General features: G+C 43.0%; 1 protein-coding gene across 2 annotated transcripts in view; it reads left to right on the forward strand.

Moving 5' to 3' along the window:
• The window catches only part of CCNA1 (cyclin A1), a 116,790-nt gene that overhangs the window by 73,309 nt on the left and 20,797 nt on the right, over window positions 1–22,684 (forward strand). For both annotated transcript variants that reach the window (XM_044073300.1, XM_044073302.1), the window contains exon 7: window positions 14,538–14,651. In XM_044073300.1, the coding sequence (XP_043929235.1) occupies window positions 14,538–14,651 (114 nt within the window). The remainder of the gene's footprint in view (window positions 1–14,537; window positions 14,652–22,684) is intronic.

Here is a 22,684-nt window from a genome sequence, read left to right on the forward strand (position 1 = left end):
GGCAATATGTTTAGTGTGAGCACTCTGTCCTTCAGAAAATAGTATGAGCTATTGCAGAATATTCTCCCATTCCTCCAGTGCTGTCAGCTTTGGAGGATGCCACTGACTGCAATTCTGACAGCCTGCTGTCACTAAAGGCAGATGGTGCCTGCTGTCACTAAAGGCAGATGGTGCGAAGCTCCTTTATCTTTTTCACACCTCCCAAACCTGAGCCAGCAGCTAGAGCTTTTGTCTTGCTGCTAAACATTGGTCAATTCCAAAGCGTTCTGGCCAGGATGGGAAGACAAAGTATCGGTCCTCCTGCAACTTTGGTTTTTCAGAATGTCAGGTGTGCAAGCTTTGACTAATGTGAAGTATGGGGGAATGTTCTGGCTGCAATTCTAATATCTGATTGGAATTTAATTTGCATCTTGCAGTCCACTAATTTAGAATGATTTGAGGTTGCTTGGTTTTGCCGCACCTAGAATTAAAATTTTAAATTCTCCTTAAAGACTTGCCTGTTGGAGCAATGAATCTGGCTCATAGGGTAAAATTTTAAATACTGTGCTTCTAGCATCTTTATAAATTTTATAAGTAGGTTTATGTTGGCATGCATTTTCTGATTTTAATATGAAGTCAAATGTATGTCATTAGTTTAAATCTTCAGTGATTTGACAAATCATTGTGGAGGTAAAAATCCAGATTCTGGAAATCTGGACGGTCTGAGGTATGGGTTTTTGCTTCCCCTGCTGCAGAGGTGAAGTTGAAATGGGGAATCTAATTTTCGGGCCTTTCAAGTTTTCTAAAGGATCTTCACCCTTTATCCAATTTCAGCAAAGTCTCAAATACAGAAATGTAAGAAGAGGCAGGTGATCCCAAAAATACAGGTACCCCCCAAAACAAGGAAAGTCAGACCTTTATTTCCTGTGGTAACACCTTCCAGGAAGTTTGAATCCCCACTTTTCCTCTGCCAAACAAATGGGTTTGGCAGTCTCACTTTCCTCTGTCCTTCACATGCTGTCTTGGGGAGTGATAGAACCAGTTAATGCTTCCAGCTTGGAAAAAAGTTTTAAAGATATTTGTTGCTAAAAAAAATACTTGGGCAGATATGGGACAATCTTTCCTAAACCTGTTGGTGTCCAAATTAAAAATGCCATCTGCTTCAAGTGTTCCAGTAGCACTTGAAAATAAACATGCATCCAGCCTTCAGGCATTTGTCTGGATCAGAGATTTTCTTACCCTTTGGACTATCCACTGCACTAAGTGTGAAGTGTCCATCTTCAGTTCATTGCAGGCTAGATTTCACATTTTCCTTTTATCTTTGCAGTGTCTCAAGCTGTCTCTCTTGGGGGAGCTCTTGCACAAGCCAGGGTTCCAAGAGAGCATTTAAGTCTCTAACTCCTACACACTTTGTTTTTGTGGGGTGTCTTCCAGACATCTCAGTTCAGATCTTTACCACAGGAAAATGGGAGGCTTTCCACTCTTGATTTTTCAGTCACTGAGGGAGTACTGGGTTTCATGACATCTGATTCTTATCCCCTAGCAACTCTTTACAGGAGTGCTATCTGAAGCCTCTAGTTCAGCAGAGGCCTCCTATTGCAGTGCTAGTATTTGTCAGAAATCAGTTTATGAGCAATTTTCCCTAAATCCAAGTCACTCTTCTGCTCCAAAGCAATTGGCAGGGACTCCTGACTTTGCTTTGGGAGCAGTACCAGGAGGGTTAAATGTGAAAGCTGTATGGGTCAAAAACAAGCATAATAGATGCTTGCCCTGATTATGACAACTGTTATAGAAAAGACCACTTGACTGGTATATTAAGCTGGGGGTGCAAGCCCCCCTGAGGGCAAGCTTTTGGCTGCAGTTATAAATTCACTGCACAGAACTCTAGGCACCCTATATTCCATCAGAACAAACCTGGCAGTTGGAGTAGGACAAGAGCAGACCATGAATGGAAAGGAGATCAGTGGGTCCCACAAGACTTGATACACATTACACATGTGGGAAGGTCACAAACCTATTTGCTGCTTCACTGAAGATTCTGCTCCAGAACTTTGAGGGCCTGGAAGATGGCTGCCTTTTTCTTGGGCAGGAATATTCCTGCATGCTGCTCCCACCCTTTCCACTGAGATCAAAGGTTCTTCTAAAGATTGAGGGAATCCCCCAAGAATATTGTGGCTGGTCTCCTTCTGGCCAGGCAACAGTGGTTGCCTCTGGTCTTTTCAAATTGAGAATTGCCAAAAGCTTCCTCAATTGATCTAATCGCACAATCAGGGGTGTTTGATACACCCCAACCTCCATGTCTGCCTGGATGATGTCCAAATTCCTTTGGACATCTATTTACTGAGGATATGCAGCACGTTCCAATAAAGGCTAGGCCTGCTACTAAATCATATTGGCAAAGGTTTTCAAATTGGTGCAAACAGCATAACCAATCATTCAGGGCTATTTTCTCTGGGTTTTCAAATTGGTGCAAACAGCATAACCAATCATTCAGGGCTATTTTCTCTGGTCTTACAATGAGTCACTATCCTATGGCCGCCTTAATCTTCAAGATTCATTTAATGGCCATGTCAGCATGTCTGTGCACGAATCCTTTCATTGCATTCTCATTTCAATGTCGAAGGAATTTTGCAGGAGGTCTACAATTCCCTTGATCTTATCTTTGCTAGAGAACACTTGCTCCATTTGAACCTACTACTCTGGCTGGCTTGAGGCTCTTAACATAGAAACCTGTGCTGATTTACCTTTCCAAGAAAGAGTTGCAAGCGATTTATGGTGATTCAACTCTAATTTTCCAGAAACTTAAGGTTGGTGTGACTAAGCTAAGACAGAACCGGGTCTTGGAACACCTCATTTAAGGGACATGTGTTTTAAACCAACTTGTTCTCACCACAATTGTTCAGGCACAGCCAAAGACCCCCTCAACCAGGGCCTTGGCTTAATCTAGAATACAACCCTTTACAAAAGGTCGCCAGTATTCTAGAAGCTACAACTGTCCTTATTTACAAGGCAAACCAGCTTGATCAGGCTTTCCCAAGACCATTCTCCAGGGGCTGCTGTACACTTCCCCTTAATGTAGCAAGCTAGAGTAATTTACCCATATAGCCAAGGCTACTGTAGCCGTCATAAATTTACTCTGATTAGCTTTAGCTGCTAGAGTCTGTACATGGGAACCCTCAAGCTTTGGAAGCCTATAGCCAAGGCTACTGAAGCAGTGATAATTTGAACAATTTCTATTTCACCTATGCAGGGAAGCAAACTTGTGTGGTGGTGTACTCCCCCCCCCCCCCCCCATTAAGAGCTCCAGTCGCTGTCCATTTAGTCCCCTCAAGGTTAGTGTTGGAAAAGACTCCCACTCCAGTACACAGATTTGTAGCAAATTATTGGACGTCCTTTTCATTGCACAACATAAGGGTTATGGATCTGACTCTGCCATATTCCACAGACTTGCAGATCAAACTCTTGATCCTCTTTCTACCAGTAAATTAGTCAACCTATAATACGTTGGATATTTGCCACCATCTTGCATGGATGCAAATGCTCTCTTGGAAGCCTTTTCAGTCTGAACATTTGAGTAGCTTCATCAGGAAATCTTGTACATAGACAAGAGGATATAGAAAGTTTAGAGTTTTTTTTGCTCATTAATTTTTCTATCTTGGGTATATTATTGCATACCATTCCTACCAGTTTTAGAGTAATTACCTCCTACCATTGTTAATTTTGCTATAAAAAAAATGGCCAAGAAGCCAACAGGATTTAAAAAAAATCCTTTGGGTACAATTCAAAATTCTGATGCTTAACAGGGAGTGCATTTGTCAAGCAGCAGCAGACCTTGATAAATTGTGCCATCTGTGCTGCCTTTAATTCTAGGGTGATTTTATGCATGGGGAGAACATTGGTCCTAAAGAGATTACTACCCTCTTCCTTCAGGGCTCAAACACTAAAGCTGCTCTGAAACCTAGAAAGAGGTTCCCCCCTCCTAGATCTTGTCCTACCTCTGACTTCAGAGACTCTTGGACTTGATCCTCTCAACAAAAGGAGTTTCAAAAGGACTTGGAATTTGATCTGGTATTTACATCAAGCAAGTCTGATACAGCTCCATTTCAAAGACCCTCATAACTTCACCCAAGTTTGGTCAGTGTCTCCTTGGCTGCATTCCCCGTTTCTGCAAAACACTGTCCCCTACCTCATCTGTTGGGTCCTCCAGAAGTCTGTCCAAGGCCAAAGTGGATAGGTGGATGTTCCTCAGAATTGTTTCAGATCTCCCATTGGATCCATCGGTTTCAGATCTCCCATTGGATCCATCGGTTTCAGATCTCCCATTGGATCCATCGGTTTCAGATCTCCCATTGGATCCATCGGTTTCAGATCTCCCATTGGATCCATCGGTTTCAGATCTCCCATTGGATCCATCGGTTTCAGATCTCCCATTGGATCCATCGGTTTCAATTCCTATACAATTTCCTTTAATCAATCCCAGTTTTGGAGCCCTCTGATCAGAGTCCAGAGAATCTGTATTGGAGCCAAGTGTTGCTACAGCTACTTCAGCAGTTTTCACTGGCTCTGCTCCCTCTCCTCTGATCAGGATGCTCTGAGCAGAAGCATCAGATCCAGGGGACCAGGATCCACTCCAAGGTCAGAGCTGTCCCTGATCCTTTGGGTCTGTGCATTGGATAGCTCAGATCCACCTCCATTCTTGAGGCACAAATCAGGAGGGAGTTGGGGCTCATCTGTATCAGAAGTTTCAGCTCCAAAGTGCCTAGCCATGGTTTTGCAGTCTATCTGCCTTCAAGGTAGTGGAGAGGGTTTTCTCTGACCTGATCTTTGGATTCTAGATCTATTCCCCCACTGGGTCTGAGCTCCCTGATCCTATCAGACCTATTCTACCGGGTTGGCCAGTACCGGCTAACCTCAAGACAGCTGCCTTGGCGGAACTTCCATCCAGATTCTTCCTAAGAATATCCTACTGAGGAGGCTCACTGTAATATAGCAGGCAAAAGGAGGTACAGATTCCCCTTTGGAATGATACTTTGAAGGGTCCCCCAGATCACCTATTTAATTGGGAGACTAAAGGAAGTTGATTTCTATGCCTTCCCAGAAGAGTCAGTATTGCCAGCTTTGTTTTTGGCCCATCTACATCTTGGGTGACTCCTGGCTGAGCATATTGACCTAGTCTCTTGCCAGGCATGAAAGGAGCCAGACTTGGATCAGACCAATCCTGCATAGTCTAGACAAGATTTGGCACCACAGACTGCCATTGGAGCAAAGGAGTCCCCGATGCTATGGTTGTGGCTGTAGCCACAACAGCTGATCAGATTTCCTCTGTCCATCCCCCCTAATACAGTTGAGGGCATTGGACAGATTAGGAAAGCATATTTGCTTCAGTGAACTTTGCCTTTAGGTCCCTGAATTAGCAATTGACAAGGCTGCAAAGGGATTTGACCAAGGAGCATTCCAAATCCGTTCATGTTTGTGAGGACTATAAAGATGATCCTCACAACTGGTAACTATACATTTTCAGTGTCCATGGGGCTGATATCCCATGCTGTAGAGGGCACCTCATAGGCTGCCACTTCCAGACAGGTGTGCACACAGATGTCTGATGTGGTTGTGCAACTTTGCAGAACCTTTCAAGTTTTTAATCCATGCTACTTGTAGAATATCACTTCTTGGCCCTTCGGAATCCCTCCTGCAGTGAAGGGAAGGAAATGCCCTGTCTGCCATAGGGATAACTCTGCAATCTTTTTCCCAAAATTTAAAGGTGGCAAAATGTGGTCTTGTAAATCCCTGGGATCGTCCTAGGATTCATACGGGGACAACTCCAGAGGCAGAGGGGGGGTCAAATCACTCTGCTTTTCCAGCTTGTGGAATAAACATAGTCTCCTCCCTTACCCATAATGCATTAGTCCCCTACCATACCTCAGATCTCGTTTTGCTGCCTTCACTTAGACATGGTGACTGACTCTCGCAGTGTTAGCTTTTCTGTGAGAAATGATGAAATTTCTACTTAATCTTTTTATTTACAAATTTTCTAGTACCCTCCCTTGCCTTTTTTCTACGTTTTTAGTATTTCTGCAGTGCCATTATTCTCTCTCCCTTGTATCTGTAAGGTATTCTCTTACCATCGTTAGTAATTTTCCCTTTTCTCTTCCCCTTTTCTCTCAAAATGCTTGTCAGAATAGAAATGTATGGCCTGTGCCCATAAAATTAATTTATCTGCAGTGTTTAGGCCCAGCCCATTTGGATTCTGCCTGTGATATTCATAAGGTCTTTAATCACTGGGGTTTATCAATTTGAGATTCTAATTTTGAGAATTATTCCCTTTGAAATCCTCAAACATCTGGGGCTCACCTCCAAGAAAGATGGTAAAAAGTATTCCCAAGTTTTTCAGCTCCAGCTTTGGAACTGCCTCAATTTCAAAACATTGAGGTCCAACCTGTTGGGAATAAAATTCAAATTATCCTAAGCATAAGTAAATTGAAATGGGGGTGCTCCCAGCTCGTACACCATCTGATCACACCTTCATAAGTTCTAACCTGCCTATTTGTCTCCTTCTCCAATCTGACCTTTGGGTCTGCCTCCGCATGTTGGAACTGGATGACTTTGCTGTGGTGTCTGCATCAGATCAAGGTGTAGAAGCAGTCTCTGCCCCTTCAACTTTGAGCCATGAGGATAGCCAGCAGGGTATAGCCAGCAGGGTATATAAATATCTTCAAATATTTCTCGGGAACATCTGCCAAAGACCCTAGGAAAGGAAGCACTCTTGATTCTTTTGACAGATTCATGGGAGTCTGATTTTTGAGGAAGGGTTTCTAAGATTATCTGGTGACTTCGCCTTTGGAGGTTGTACTGGAGATCTCTAGCATTGTGGTGGCTGGTCTACAGACTCCCAAGAGGAATCTGTATTCCTAGATGCCTTTGAAGCTGACCAATCTACCTCCTGGGTGACTCCACCCACTTAAAATGTCCTGATTCCATCTCGACAAGTGTGGAAGGAATCTGGTTCAGCTGATCCAAAGAGAAGACTGGATCCTGGCACCACTGGAGCAAAGGAGTACCAGTTGCCATGGTCATAGCAATGCCTACAAAGGAATTGCAGAGTAAAGTTTCTCCATCCTCCAAGGGGTACTAAGGTACTGGACAAATTTGAGAACTGTATGTTTCAGAGACTTTGCACTTAAAAGACTGCAGAGGGATTTGGATAAAGAACTTGCCAAATCCCCTTCACTGGGACCATTACTTCTGAGGCGGAGGTTTATTTCCTCAGTTGACTACACTAGTCCTATTTCAAATTCATCCAGAAGGCTAATCTCACATTCAGCTTGAAGTTAGCAGGTTCAAGCTTTTCTATTGGGAAACCTCCCAGGATGCTCCTGTGATTTTGCAGAGCCCTTAGTCTGTCAATGCTCCCTCTGAAGTCCTTTATTTGGCCCCAAGGTTAGAGGCACTATCTAGGTGTGAGCAGGATGGGAAAACCCAGTCTTCTGTGGGTGTATGCTTTTTAGACTCTTCAAAAATGACCCTTTTCTAGGGATCCATGACATCAGTGGTTCAGAAAGACCCAAAGTCCCTTCCAACATCCATAGGGGCAGAGGTGAGAACTACCTGAAGATGGAACCTACATGGTAGGAGGCCTGCAAAACCAAGGGTCTAGAGAGATCCTACCAGTGCTCCTGAAAGATCAAATTTCTCCACCTCTGGAAGCAGTCGTAGGTCACTTATTGCACCAAAGCCTGGCTATATCTTAAAGATTCATGGGTGCAGAGGTGTTGGAATACCCTCTTCTCTACTCCCTTAATAAAATTCCCAATATTCCACCCAGTCGGAGCAAAATGGCATCACTAGAAACAAGTTGCTAGAAGTCCTCCAAGAGGTCACACCAGACCATCTCTAGTGTCAAACAGGGGGACTAGAGAGACTTTTATATCTGCATTCTAAAGTCAGTTCAATACAGGTTCTGGATGGTCAGCTCTATGCCTTTTCTACGCAAACTGTGCTCTGATGCACACTGAAGATTTTTCATAATGAACAGACAGTACCAAACCTCCAATTCAGAGCTCTGCTCTTTGGTCTCGCCACAGTCCCCAGGCTCATAACCCCTCCAACTATGCATCTGATCAAATGCAATTATGAACTTCAGGTGTGCTCATTTGGGAATTACTATCCAAAGCCAATCTCAATTGGAACCAACTCCAGTATTTGGAATTAATTGGACCATTGTTCAACATATCCCTAACAGCCTCACTTCCTTTATCAAGGGTACAAACCATATGATACAAAGTCAAAAATCATCCAAAACTTTTTCTTGGCCCAGTTGATCAAGTATTTAGTTTGCTGCAATAGTTTTGGTTCTTGCAAGATACCACACGAAAATTCTTCAGTGGACCCTAGCTCTGGTCTATTCACCAACCTTTGTCCCAAATCAAAATAACTTTGGCATGCAAAAAGTCTGTGTAGATTTACTCTTATCAGATACCCAAGGCCATAGTTATCCTCTAATGGGAGGGCACACAAGTCCAATACACTCCAGAGGCCAATACATGTTTTAGAAATGAGCTGTCCTAGCACTGCAAGCCTTCCAAGACCAGGACTATTGCATTTCAGAACAATGTCGGTCTGGTACATCAATTGAGCCAAATCTTACCCAGTGTGGCAATGGGGTGACTTCCAATAGATTTTATATCCGTGACGTTCTAGGAAAATACAGTGTGATAGACTAAGCAGGTCCATTCCAACTCAGTGGTCATTCAACATGAAAGCAGAAAAGATTCCATCGATGCAGCCTACCTTACTGCAACCTCTGCATCTAGCCAAAGTGAGTCAGGTTCTTGCACTTGGTGGGGGGCGATCAGGTTCATCATTCTTGAACCTGATGCTCTTGTCCACTATTGTTACATGGTCTCCTACACTTCAGTACATTTTAAGCCCCCAAATTCCTTCAGAAAGCATCTTTATTTGTGGAGTACAGTGCAGACCTATATCACCTGACAAATGTACACTGACCTTTTTAGGCCAATGCCAGTACCTAAAGGTCTTGAGTTTTTAGCAGTCTTTGCTAGCTGAAGAACTAGCACGAAGTACAACTTGCTGCCATGTCTAATTTTCACATTGGAGTAAGTTCATTTTTAGCATCTTCCAAACTTTAAGGCCTTCATGAAGGGGACCTTACTCCTTGGGATTTTAATTTTGTTTTACAATCTTTGACCCAATCCCTCTTTGAACAATCGGACAAATGTGAACTAAACTTTTTAACCTAGAAGACTCTAGCCATTACTTCTGCTAGTCTCAGAACATCAGGCCATATCTTTTTTGAGCCTCATTGATTCTTAAGGTAGGGTATCCTTACAACCCAAACAACCTTCCATTTTTCTTTCCAGATTTGCAAGCAAAGGTATGTTCAGTTATCTACCAAGGACAAATTGAGGAAATTGGATCAATGTCTCCTTTTTGGATTCAAAATTGGGTAAGCCAGTAACTTAAAAATTGGGTTAGTCTTTGACTAAACCTTTTTAACTCGTTCACACCAGTAGAGTGCAGGAAGCTTGCACCAACTTCCAATGGGCAAAGCCTCTCCATCCTTGACCCCTTTTTCCCATTTTGCACATTGGGTCAGGGTGTAGCCAATAGTGACCCATCTCGAGCCAAGGTTCACACTGCCTGGTGGCTAGCCCTGCCACAGTAACTCATCCATAACACTCACTTGCACGTACAGCCAATTTTGTTGTCCAATCTACCTACTTACATGTCTTTGGAATGTGGGAGAACTGGAGCACCTGGAGGCAACACATGAGACTGCAGGAAGGGCATGCCAGACTCTGCACAGAAGGCACCCCAGCCAAGAACCGAACTGGACAACTTCTTGCTGTGAGGTGACATGAACTGTTGCAGCAACCTCTTTCGACAATCAAATTGTCACATTTTAAACAAGTGCACATCTCTCAACATAGGGGATATGAAAGACAAATGGCAAACCCTTCAACACTGTTTTATAGTGGCAGTATTTAGGTTCTAGGTCTTGAAATGCACAGTAAATGCCATTAAATTTGTAATTTTGTAAATTACTTACAATATCTTGGCAGTCCGCTAGTTACATGCTGTCATTCGTATAGCTGAGCACTTTCATATGAGGCTGATTTCTGTCAATTTTGGCTAAGATTTAGAAAAATGTGAACAGTTTTCTCTCTGCATTAGACAGAGGTCCAATAATGCAGTTAAGCTTTAAGATGAAATCTTAAAACCCTGTACATGGCATGGTATGGATTCAAATATGAACAAATCTGCCTAGAGGCAATAGGAGTTATGCACCTGGAAGCATCATTTGGATGTAATGAGCTAAATGCTCATGTCACCAGGTCTATGGAAACTTCTGTGTTTATCTACATCTTTGGATTTGTGCAGCTGCAGCTTGGGCTAATCCTCTTTATTGCTGGTTACAAATTGGATCTGCTCTCTAGGGGAAGAGTGACCTTTGGCTCAGCAGTGCTCAGGGATATCCTTCCTTGGAGTCCTCCCAGGGTTTAGGTAGTTCCACTTTGTCCCATTTGTTGAGGAATGAATAAGTTTTTGCACTAGCCATAATCTGTTTTCAGTCTTGCATTCTTCAGTTCCCCTCCCTCCAACCCTGTCATTTCCCTTCTGGAAGGGTTAGATGCTGAAGGAGCCAATGATCCTTTGAGCTCGAGATACTGTTCTCCGCCTTATTTTTTATATTGGCTAAAAGTTTCTCAAGATATGAGGTATGGTGGTAGTCAATTTTGGCTAAGGGAGGAGCTCTATTTGTTCATGAGCTGGGAAAATTTTAGTCTGATTCAAACACATTTGAATGAAAATGAACACAAAATAGAACATTATGATGAGTACATAATTTTTTGATTCCTTGACTGATATTCTGGAAGGGTTGCCAAAGTGCTTGCCTCTGGGGGGGGGGGGGGTGCTCGTCCTTTCACCCAAACACCTGGCTTCTATAAAACATTCTTGGTGCTAACTTCCAGAGGCTATTGCATACCATTTTTTCCAGATTACCCCAACTAAAGTTTTCAAACATTCCACCCTGCAAAGCTGCAGCTCAAGATTGAGAAGCTGCTGGGCGAGTCACTCTGTACATCCACCAGACCAAAGAGGATTTGGAATTTACTCAAGGTTCTTTAGTGCCAAAGACAGGTTCTTAAGGTTCTTTAATGCCAAAGACTAGACCAGTTTTGGATCCAATCGTGAACCAATGAGAGGGTTTTGAATGGTCATAGTTCAGTCTATGCCCTTTCTGCAGAAGAACAATTGTATGTGCTCAGTCACCATTTTGAGACTGTATGCATCCTGAACAGAAGCTCCCAAAGATATATTTGCACTTCCAGTTGGGAGCCAGTCACTTGCTGGTTCACAGCCCCTGTCCTTTGGTCTTGAGTCTTTTACGTTGTGTGGCAATAGCTCACCTAAGTTTCAAAGCCTTTTCATATTTGGATTACTGGCTCCTCACCACTCAACCAGGCATCTAGAACAGTCGGGGGCCTATTTGCTCCAGCTTTGTCAAACACTTAGTCTAACATCTCCAAATCCAAACTGCACCTGGTAGAGCCTGTAGTTCATTGGTGCCCAGTTAAATGCACCAAGTCAGATGCTTTAATCATTGTCTAGTCTGGTTCCAGGTTCAGCAGATCCTTGTTGATCCCCCCCCCCGAAAGACTTGGTTCTAGGTTTGACAGCAGCTACACTTTTCTATATGCATGTTGTCCAATGGATCCCCAACCACTTTCTAACTATGCACATTTCAGGGGGTGCATAAAGTACTAGTGGACAACTCAGCAGGCCCATTCTGATGCCACAGTGGTTTCCCAGTGGTTTTCCATTGCTGGGGTCGACCTTGCTGTGATCTCTCAACCTTGCTGTGATCTCTCAAAGTACAGTAGGTATTTGACCTGATCTCCCTTGGGGTAGTCACACGCTCTAGTCTTAGGCCCTCCAATCTCCTTTATGCCTATCCCCAGTACCTCTGATTCTTTTCTTGCAGAAAGCTAGGCAGTTGAAAAGCTGTTATCCTCATTGTAACCTTTTGGCCTTGCTAGGTGTGGTTCACCTTTTGTCTGAGTTATCACTCATGGATGCTGGACCCCAGTGCTGACCCCTCCTCCTCATGGATGAAAGATTCCAATATTCCAGGTCTCAAATGACTACATGGTTTTTCCAAGTCAATGGCTATAGACAGCCCAGGCTCTCCTCCACAGTTCTAATACACCTTCACAGCTTGTACTAGGAAGATTTAAAGCAGTAAATGGAACAGTCTCTGGGCCCTTAAAAAAGCAAACTTTTTTTACTGCTTCTGTTATGGAGTTTTTAGCATCCATTTCAGGAAGGTGCTAATTTTTCCACAAAGTACAATTGGCTATATAATTCACTTTGGGAGAGCTGCTTGGTTAGCCTCTTCCAAATTGTGCAAAGCTTTCCTAAATGGCACTGTTTTACTCTATCTTCTGCTGGAGAAACATCACCCTCTTGGGACTGGACTGTCAGTTTCACAGCCTTTTGAGCCTTCAACCAAAATGAATTTAAAATTTCTTGGAAGCTAGCATGTTTAGTAGTAGCTATTAACGCCTGGCAGGAAGACTTCCGAACTCCAGGCTCCATCCAAATCCCCCTTGTTTGTTTGGTAAGGAAAGATTTGAATCTAATATCAATCCATTTACCAGTCTTCCCTAATTTTTCAAATGAGGGGGAATACATACATATTGGATGTGTATAGACAACTACATTTCTGTTTACATGGCAAAGGATTTCAGGAAATGACCTGCATCTCCTAGAATCATAGGCTACTAGACTAATGGTCCCACACACCTTACAAGCCTAGGTAAGTTCAACCAGCGTTTCCATGGGTGTCTTGTTCAAGCCGATACTAAAATCGGCATCTATTGCCCCTGTCCAAGTGGCACATGGGTGGAACCATGAGGTAGGTTTCTGGTTACCCATCAGTCATCCAATTACATCAGGGCCAATGAGGGGCTTTTTAACTAATAGGAAGCTTGTTCCAAAGGTGGGGCAACCTCTGACAAATACTTTTCCAAGTTCTTTGACAACAGGTGCTTTGAGCAAGTGACCAGTGCAATTTGACTTGGAAATGTACAGCATTTCCATTAAAGCTAGTCAGATTGCTCTCTATGCAAGGCACAGGTTGCCTCTGAGCAGTCTGCACAACAGTACAGTGACTATGGTTTCTCCGTCCAGACAAATTTTGAAGATCCTGAATTTTATTTGTAAGGAATCTGTGGTTTAATTGCTGCAGGTGTTTGGAAAGGAACGTACCCAAGGGAGTGTTTCCTTCTTGGCCTAATGAGGGAAGTGTACAGAGGAACAGATTTGGGTCGCCAATTACTCCACTTACCCTGGTCAAGTGGATTACTAATTGCTTTTCTTGGAGAGACCATGCAGGGAATATACTAATTTCCTAAGGCCCATTCAGCTAGATCCGTGGCCACTTCTGCCTTCTGGTGTAGAACGTCCATTGATATTTATGCAGCAGATACTTGGTCTAATGCTCATACATTTATTTCTCATTACAAAATATTCTACTTGAAGTGGAGCTGCATTTGGCAGCATTTCTCTGGAATATCCTTCAATGTGGGCCATCCAAGGTTCATGTAGCTGGGATGTTTATGCATAAAAAGAAAAACATCCAAGTTATGTACTTACTATAAATTACTATATATGTGTTAATTTTCATTCTTCAGCTACCCTCCTTCCCCTTTCACCTTCTGGAATATGATGGATATTTTGGAGCATTTTGTTCTAGGTTTTAGCACTAGCTTTGTTTCTTCTACATATTGGAGTTTGCTGCCTTGTAGGTCTATCTGAGGTATTCTATCTAGGCTGAGCATTGTGGGTAAAAGGAGGAGCTCTTTGATCTGCAAGTCTGAAATGCAGCAGTCTGACTTTAGGTCATTTCTGTAACCCACATGTTGAATGAAAATGGACAACTGATGGATAGTTATGGTGAATAATTTATGCACTTGGTTGGTTCAGACTTTTATAGGAGTACAGAAATATGGAAGATGCTAGTTTTTTTACTGACTGAAATGAATAGTCTGACGGGATTGAATAAATGCATCCCAATGCTGTTACTTGTACCTGTTTTTCTTTTGCCATTAGTATAGACATGCACCCATACTGAAGGTGTAGAGGGCAGCATACTTCACCTCTTAAAGCAAAAAATCTGGACAAAGCCTAAAATGGGGGGGACAAATGGGGACATGTTAAATATTGCTCTTAAACTTAAAGTTGATAGAATAGGTTTTGCATTGGCATGAATTTTCTGAAGGATGTGGAAACTAATGTTTCATTAATTCAATCCTCTATTTGGCAGAAAAGTACAGGTTTTGGGAAGAACAAAAAATAGGAGGCGAAAATCTGGACATTCTGCAAAAAGCTGTACAGTTGAGAGTTGGGTAGAGCCACAATAAATCGTAAAATCTTGGTAGTTGACTTTTCTAGACATTGCAGCTTAACTTTGGTTTTTAGTATATAACTGAATGGAGTTTGCTGGAACCTGACCCCTTCCTGACCTTTGTTTTTAGTATATAGCTGAACTGAGTTTGCTGGAAACTGATCCCTTCCTGAAGTATGTTCCTTCAGTAACTGCAGCTGCTGCTTACTGCCTTGCAAACTACATGGTGAATGGGGCATTCTGGGTAAGTTATCTTGCATCTCCAATTAAAACTTGAGATTTCTCACTTTTTTTAATGGCGTTGCATCTTTTCACAGATCTAATCAATGTTTACCTTGCATGATTTCCAGCAGTGTTTTATACTGAAGATTTGCAAGCAGCACAAATTGCTATATCAAAGTAAACAGTACAGCTGCCTATTTCTAGATAAGTGATTGCAACCTATTTGTCTGCTCTAGGAAAAGTTACCAAACAGTGACATTAGAGTATTAAAATGTTTAGAAATCGGTGTCAAGGTAGGTAGTCAGAAGGCCAATGAAATGGCAGAAGCCAATAGAGTAAAATATGAAGATGGGGTGAAGTAGAAATGGGAGGGGGTTATGTAGGTGGTTTGGAATGTGTGTTAAGAGATGTACCTGAGAGATGAGCTATTAAATAAGCTTGGGGAAATCTTCCAAAATTTCCTTTTCGACTAGCAAATGCTTGAGCAGTACAAACTAAAGCTTTACGGTAGCTGCTAAATTATCTCACATGCTCTCCTACAGTTGGTTCCTCCAAATGGTCCTTGAGCATTCGTCTAAGCACACCACCAAATTTGGTTGGTGGGGGGGCCCAAACGTCTTCCTTTCAGTAACATTGCTACACTAGGTTTTGCATTGGTGAAATGCTCTGAGGGATATTGCATTTAACTAGTCACTTAGTGACTACGTCTGTTTGCCAGAAAATCACAAACTGAGTAGAGCAAAAATTCAAATCTGGCCATTCTGAATACTGGACAGTTGAGGCATGTTGAAACACTTGCATTCTGAATCTAAATGTAATTTTTTTTGGATTACAAAATGTGGAAACCATTTGGACTCCATTGCATTAGTAAAGAGGCAGTCTAAGCGCTATTAGGATATCACATTTTTAAAATAGAACTATAGTGTTCACTTCAAACATGGAGACTGACAAATACCTGGGAATTCCACCTTTTGACAAATACCTGGGAATTCCACCTTTTGACAAATACCTGGGAATTCCACCTTTTGACAAATACCTGGGAATTCCACCTTTTGACAAATACCTGGGAATTCCACCTTTTGACAAATACCTGGGAATTCCACCTTTTGACAAGTTCCTGGCCTTGTACTCCAGGGTGCATTTTTAATGTGTATAGAATGTGAGGAACAATGCAAGTCTAAATTCGGAGACTTGCTGCATTGTGACCACATCTCCATTACACACCAGTTTCCCCAATTTGAGGTCCATCAGCTTTTGAGTGCTGAAGTTACTCAAGCAAATATGGGTGATAAGGGTGCTGTGCGTAGAGAACAAACTGTTAAAAGATGTATGTGTTTCTAAATAACACCTAGAGGAAACCCCGCACAAGGGCATGCAGACTCCCCACAGAAGTCATTCAAACTGAGAATCTAATCAGAGAACCTCTTGCTGTGAGGTGACCTCTCAAACCAGTTAATGCAAAAAATCTGGGCAAAGCTTGACAAAATGGGGGTACAAATAGCAATTTTAAATATTGCTCTTAGAGTAACAGGATTTTTATATATATTTTTTGAAGGATTTGAAATTTAACTCTCAAAGGTATGTCATTATTTAGTGACTTCATTCCTGAGATAATCCCAGTGATTTGCTTGGAAAAAGAGGAAAAGAGAAACGGGCCAAAAATCTGGCCATTCTCTGAACCTCTGTACAGTTGAGGTATGTAACACTACCACTGCACCATCCAGTGACTCTTTATCCCAAGAGAAAGCACAGAATGAAGCTAGTAAAGAGGAAGCTTGTAACCGCAGTGTTGAAACCTCATTGCCACTTAAGGTGCAGTGTCACACTGAGGGCAAGGAATGTGGAAAATGCATATAGACAACTATTCTAACTTCCTATTGATCAGGGTTTAAGACTGGAATGGTTTAAGGAGGTGAATTTAAACCAAAAGACGAAAGTAATGTCTCGAGACTGCATACATGTTCAAAAGTCATTGAACATGTAGGAGAAAGATGTAGGCTTTGTGCAACAGGATTGGAAATGGTTGCACATCTTGTTGCGAGATTCTAATGGCAGAACTGAAATGGTTGCACATCTTGTTGCTGGTTGAGATTTTAATGGCAGAACTGTATATTGAAAGATACGGCAAAACTGCACTGGGGATTGTGCAAATGTTATGTTGAAGTAAATGGAAAAGCACTGGAAAAAGCCATAAAGCATTATAGAAAATTAATGTTTTATATCGCAGGGATCATCCATTACCAGCTGTTCAAAAAATGAGAACCAGATAGTACATGAAAAGACAAGATGGCATTTATTAAAATTGCTACACCTAGTGACTGGTGTCTTGCTTAGAGACAGTTATAAAATATCAGGATATGCAGGCAGAAACTACCAATGGGAGCACTTCTAGTTAAGATAAAGGACTGAAACAATACTAATTTTATGAACTTTAAATATAATTTTACTAGGGAATGGGGTCCTTTCATGTCCTATTAGAAACCCAAAGGACTTGGAGAAAAGTGAGCACCTAAGCTATATATGACTTGTCCCCTTCAGAATCCAGATGGAGAATGCAGGTTAGTTCTAATAGCTCTTCCAGGGAAGACAGCAGATGGTACACACAACTAACTAGGGAAAATTTGGCTGGAGCACCAGAACTTTTTATGGAACATCTTGCATCCACCTGAGCTACTTGCCAACTGGCAGATGGTTTGTCCCATCTGAAGGACTGTATTAAGGAGTGTAGCACCCCATGATATTACTGCAGTGTTGGTGATGGAAATTTTTAATCCTAGCACTTGCCTTTTCCCACAGCCAAATATAGATGGCCTAAATTTCAGGCTATTAAAAACCATAAGCTGGTCATAGAATCCATTTTCTCAGACTTCTTTAAGAAAGGCATTGAAGAAATGTTCAAACATAATGGCTCAGTTAATTCTTTCTATATGTATATAGAAAGTGAGGAACAATGCATGTCTAAATTATTGTACCCTTCAGTCTTTATTTCAGACTGAAGGCTCTGAAGTTCTGTTCAAAGTCTACTTCTGTGGTCCCTCAGAAAATGGATTTTCTAGGTTCACAGGCCTGGTGAACAAGCTCAAGGCCTTTATGCTGCCTGGGAGGTAGGCTTGTATCCTGTGCTGCAATCTGCATGTATCCATGTAATCATCCTGTTCTCAAAGGGATGAATTGACAGGCTGAGTTGGGGAGATTTAACAGGTCACTATGCACTCTGGTTTGTTCATAGGTGTGTACTAGGTAAACGGCCCTGCAGACTTTACAAGCCTAGCCCATAGAAGTTCCCTGGCATCATGCCACCTTTAGTTCACAGTGCCTCTCAAGAAGAGTCACTGGAGTGATCCCCAGGGTGAACTTCTATTTCCCATCCACTCATCAATATTTGTTACAGCTGGTGAGGTGCTCTGCTTGACATACGGGAAGTAAATTCCAGAGCATGGGTAGTCTCTGGGTTATGAACCTGTCCCTCCAGCATGTTCTGTTTGTGGTAATGAGGTTGAGGTACCCTGGAGCAGGTGGTACAGATTGGTATTTCTTTAGGTGAAGGCTGGGTTAGATTTGTAAGTCTAGCAGAGTTTGCCTTTTAATAGAAGAGACTGGGAAAAGCAAAGCTTGTCCATGTAGGGCATTAAGGCCTAGGATCCTCTTCATGAGGTACTTCTGTGGCCTTTCCAACTGTTGCAGGTGTTTAGTGAGTTACATGCCAAATGGGGAATTATACTTGATAGGTAATCTCTCCTCTTCCCTCATTAGACCACTCTTCCTGGAGACGCAACCCTTGGTAATGAGATGTGCGCACAGGATTTTTCTGACCAGTGGCAATGTGGTTGAAGGAGAGGTTGCTGTCAACCTGTGTCCCCAGATCTTGTAATGCTTTGTGTTCAGTGGGCTACCAGTATGGTAATTGGTGGGAACGACTTTTCCCAAAGGGAATGACTACACATTTTTGGCATTAAGCTTAAGGCCATGGTTCCAACACCAGTTTTCAGTGAGGCCTTTCTGTAGAATGTCTACATCACTTGGAGTTGATAGACTCCCAGCCAGCTTGCAATTGTCTGAACTTGGTCAGTCCCACTGTTGGCCTGGACATCTGAGTAGATGCCAAACAGGAGAGGACACGGGACTGATCCCTGTGGGACTGCCAACCAGTCGTAAGTGGTCTGCTACTTTTACACTGGGCTCTATCTTGTAGGTTCATAGGTAGGTACTAGGCTATCTGCCTGAAGGCATTTATAAGCCTAGCCAGAATGTGTTGGCTTTCCCCAACCCTTAGTTCCCTGTGCCTCTGTCCAGCAGAGACACTGAAGTGATCCCCAGGGTAACTCCACTCATCAAGGTTTCTCGAGTGTTGGCAAGGAGCTAGCATGGGAAGTCTCTGGGACTGTAATCTATCCCTACAGCATGTCCTATTGTGGTGAGGCTTGGATCCCTAGAGCATGTGGTTCCAGGGGGTTTAGTTTTCTTTAGGTGGAGCATGTCCACAATTCTGGGTTGGACATAGGTCTTGTCAGGCAGAGAACCTCCTGAGTGGGTATAGTATAGCTGGAGTTTCTTCAGTTGAGCTGCATAGGGCATCTGAGGCCAGTGATCCTCTTGGTGAGGTACTTCTATGGTCTTTCCAGCTGTTTCAGGTGTCTTGTAAGGTACATCCCAAATGGCCGTTTTACTCTATGATGGGTCTGAGGGAGTAGAGGGCCACAATGACCTCTACTGATCTGGATGTGTGAACTATTTTGTGATTAGGTGGGCCACACAGGATTTTCTAACCATTTTGGCAATATGATTATCAAAGGAGAGATTACGATCTATCTACTTGGGTCCCCAGATCCCTTGTGTCTTGTGTATTTAGGGGACTACCACCTATGTGGTAGTTTGTGGGTACTTTCCAAAGGGGATGACTATACACTTTCTGGCATTTAGCTTGAGGCCATGATTTTGACACCAGGTATCTGACTCTTTGAGGATGTTTGTCAGCCGGAGAGTTAATTATGGCTCCTAGTTTGCAGTTGTCTGCAAACTTGGTCAGCCATTGTCATCCTGTGTGTGCCTGTACCTCTGAGAAGTACATGCTAAACAGGAGGGGTCCTATTACTGAGCCCTGAGGAATGCTACTTCTAATGAGTTTAGAGTCTGACCTAGCTCCTGCAACTCACCATGTGGGTTCTGTCCATGAGCCAGTTGGCAACCCATCTTTACCTAGGGGCTTATGGTTCAGGCTGGTGAGATCATCTATAATACCGGAATGGTGTCAAATACCTTTGAGGTCTAGGTAGGCTGTGTACCACCTTTCCCTAGTCTATAGCCTTGGCAACTGTCTGAAGGAGTCCACCAGGTTTAGGAGGCATTATCTGACCTTAAAGCAGAACTCTGTTAATGAGTTCCATGATGATGCACTCCATAGCCTTGCAGACCAAGCTGGTCAGGCTTGTAGGGCAATTGTTCCTGGGGTCTTGTGACTCCACCTTTGTGGAGCAAAATAACCATTGCTGTCCACCACTCTGGGTACATAGCCTGTAGAGAGGCTGAGTTTGAACAGTGTGTTTGGGTGAGGGGTTAGTTGGTCTTTGAGCTCGTATAGAATGCAGCCTGGGACACTGGTCCCATTGATACTGTTTGTGGCTTTGGAGAGGGCTGTTTTTAACCAGAGTGATTTCAAGAGCTCTGCATTCTTGTATGGTTATGGGCCCTTTTGGGGGTGAGGGGTTGAAGTTTGCACTGAACCTGTCTGCCAGGATGTTGCACTGAACTGACCAATAAAGTGCTATTTTGTACCATTCTGCACCAACTCCGAGCAGATCTGAGCATTGTCACTTAGATTCTTGACATAGCTAAAGAATGCCTTGTGGTTGAGTCCTTGGCAATTTTTCTTTCAAAGCTCGCCTTGGATGATTTTGTGAGGGATCATAGTTTCTTGCTGATACTGATCAGGGATGTCTTCCCTTGGGATTTTTAGTTTTCTCCTATTGTATAGCTCGTTTATAGCAGGGGTTCACCAGGCTAGTTTCCTTTTCTTGGTGGAGTGAGTCTGTTTTGCTTAGGATAGCATGATCCATGCATTCTTGTAGGTGCCTGTAGAATGCATTGGTAAAGGATTTTGCAGCTTGGACAGCATTATCCTTTAGCATGGGGGCTTTGAAACTTTCCGCCACTTTCTTAATGTAAATTTTCTTTTGAAAGTTTTCCACTGTGGTTTCCTTGTCCGTGGGTGGGGGCTGAATATGGATATCAAAAGTGGATTAGTTTTATGATCAGATCTAACCAGCAAGGGGTTGACCTAGCACCAGTTGCCCATGTTGGTGATCACCAGGTCCAATATGTTGTCACCTCTGGTATAAGTAACCAGTTTATCCAGGGTGAGTTTATAAATTCTAGGAAATGTTAGGCAAGGGAGTTGGTACTTTCTCCCAGTTAATGTTTGGGTAGTCACCCAATATTAGGGTGTTTGGTAGGCCCTTTGTTTCCCAGTGTTTCCAGAAATGCAGAATGGGGGTCTTGGGACATGCAAGCTACAATTTGAATTGCAGTTTTGTCAGTTGCACATGTATGATCTCAAGCATCATGCTGTTGCCACTAACCTGGAGGTGTGGGTATCCTTGATTGAATATGGATAAACCACCTTTTGTATTTCGGTCTGGGTTCTGTGGCCAAAATGTGTGGTACAAGTTGTAGCCTGGTAGTGCTGGGTGCTCTCTGGAGCCTTAAACCAGGTTCCTGTTACTGCACATGTATATATTTCTCCATACTGGAGTGCCTAGTGTGCATTTTGAGGTTTAGACTTCTAGCACTGGGTAGATTTACCCTCAGTTTTTTTGTTACTTGTGCTATTTATGGCAGTGGGTTTGTCTTGAGCCTTGCCTAAAGGCACTATGGGGGTGACAAGAGCCTGGGCCAGCATTTAAAGCCCAAGGGCAACAGGTGTAGTCTATAGCAAAGCAGTGTGGCTTGAGCATGTCCTCCCAGGGGGACAGACACTGGATCTTTGACACCAGAAACTTGGCCAATTGAAATTGATTTTTTTTTCTTTATACCATGGTATCATTCTTGGTGAAGGCAGGATGTTACTCAGGGTAAGGGTCCTACTGGCCTGGGCTATGTGATCAGAGCTCTTCCATGTCTCCATGTAGTCCAGGGAGGTACAGCTAAAGTCATTCTCACCAACATGAACAATGACAAGTCATATTTGCACTTATTCTGAAGTGACCTGATTGCTTCTGTTGTGGCAGATCCTGGCATCTGACAGGCAGCAGTTAACAGTAACTTTCTCCTTCACCCCAGTGAGTGGGAAATCAGTGTGCCTCACTATAGTCTCCTATTACTAGTATGTCCGGTATGATGTTTTGCCTTAAGGGCTGTAATTGTGTCACTGGCTTTGAGATGTATGTTTCATGGTTTGTGTTTGGGGGGTGGAGGTTGCTTGGATGTCTGCTTTGGAGGTTTCTTGCTTTTGCAGATTTTTTAGAGCCAGAGTGTTTTCATGTATTTGCCAGTGCTGGTTCAATGGGTGTATGAGACTGGGGGTGTGAAGCAAGTATTTCCCTTCTCTTGACTGATCCAGTCTTTGGTTGAGAGCTTAGCCTCCAGTTTGGCTGTAATTGCATCTCTTGCATGTATTGGTGTTTGGTAGGAGGAGAGGGTTGTCTGTTCATGAGGCAGTTGTAACATTGCTTCAAAATGCCCAGATTCACCAGTAGGACTGGAGAGTACACTTGAAACTGCCCTTTGGACATACCAGGATAGGTACAGTGAACTGTTTTACTGAATGGTAAGCTCTAATAGAGCCTTGCCCTTCTGTACAGTACATGGGGGGGTGGGGTCTACTGCTAGGGTTTAAGTGCTTGCTATGAGTTTTGTGCAAGTGCCGGGCTGAGAAACCAATGGCTTGAGTTTAGTTCAAAGGGAAAAATTGAAGAGACTTAAGTCAGGAATAATTATACCCAAGCTAATCAGCGCTGCCCAGTGTGCAAAACCAGGCAAATGTGTTTTTATAGCAGGGAAATTAACTAATTTCTGGGCTGAAACAACTCCTCCAGGGACAGGCTGTTCAAAAATTCCCCT

This window comes from Protopterus annectens, chromosome 5.part1, assembly GCF_019279795.1.
Source record: "Protopterus annectens isolate FY-2018-M chromosome 5.part1, PAN1.0, whole genome shotgun sequence".
Taxonomy (NCBI): Eukaryota; Metazoa; Chordata; order Ceratodontiformes; family Protopteridae; genus Protopterus; species Protopterus annectens.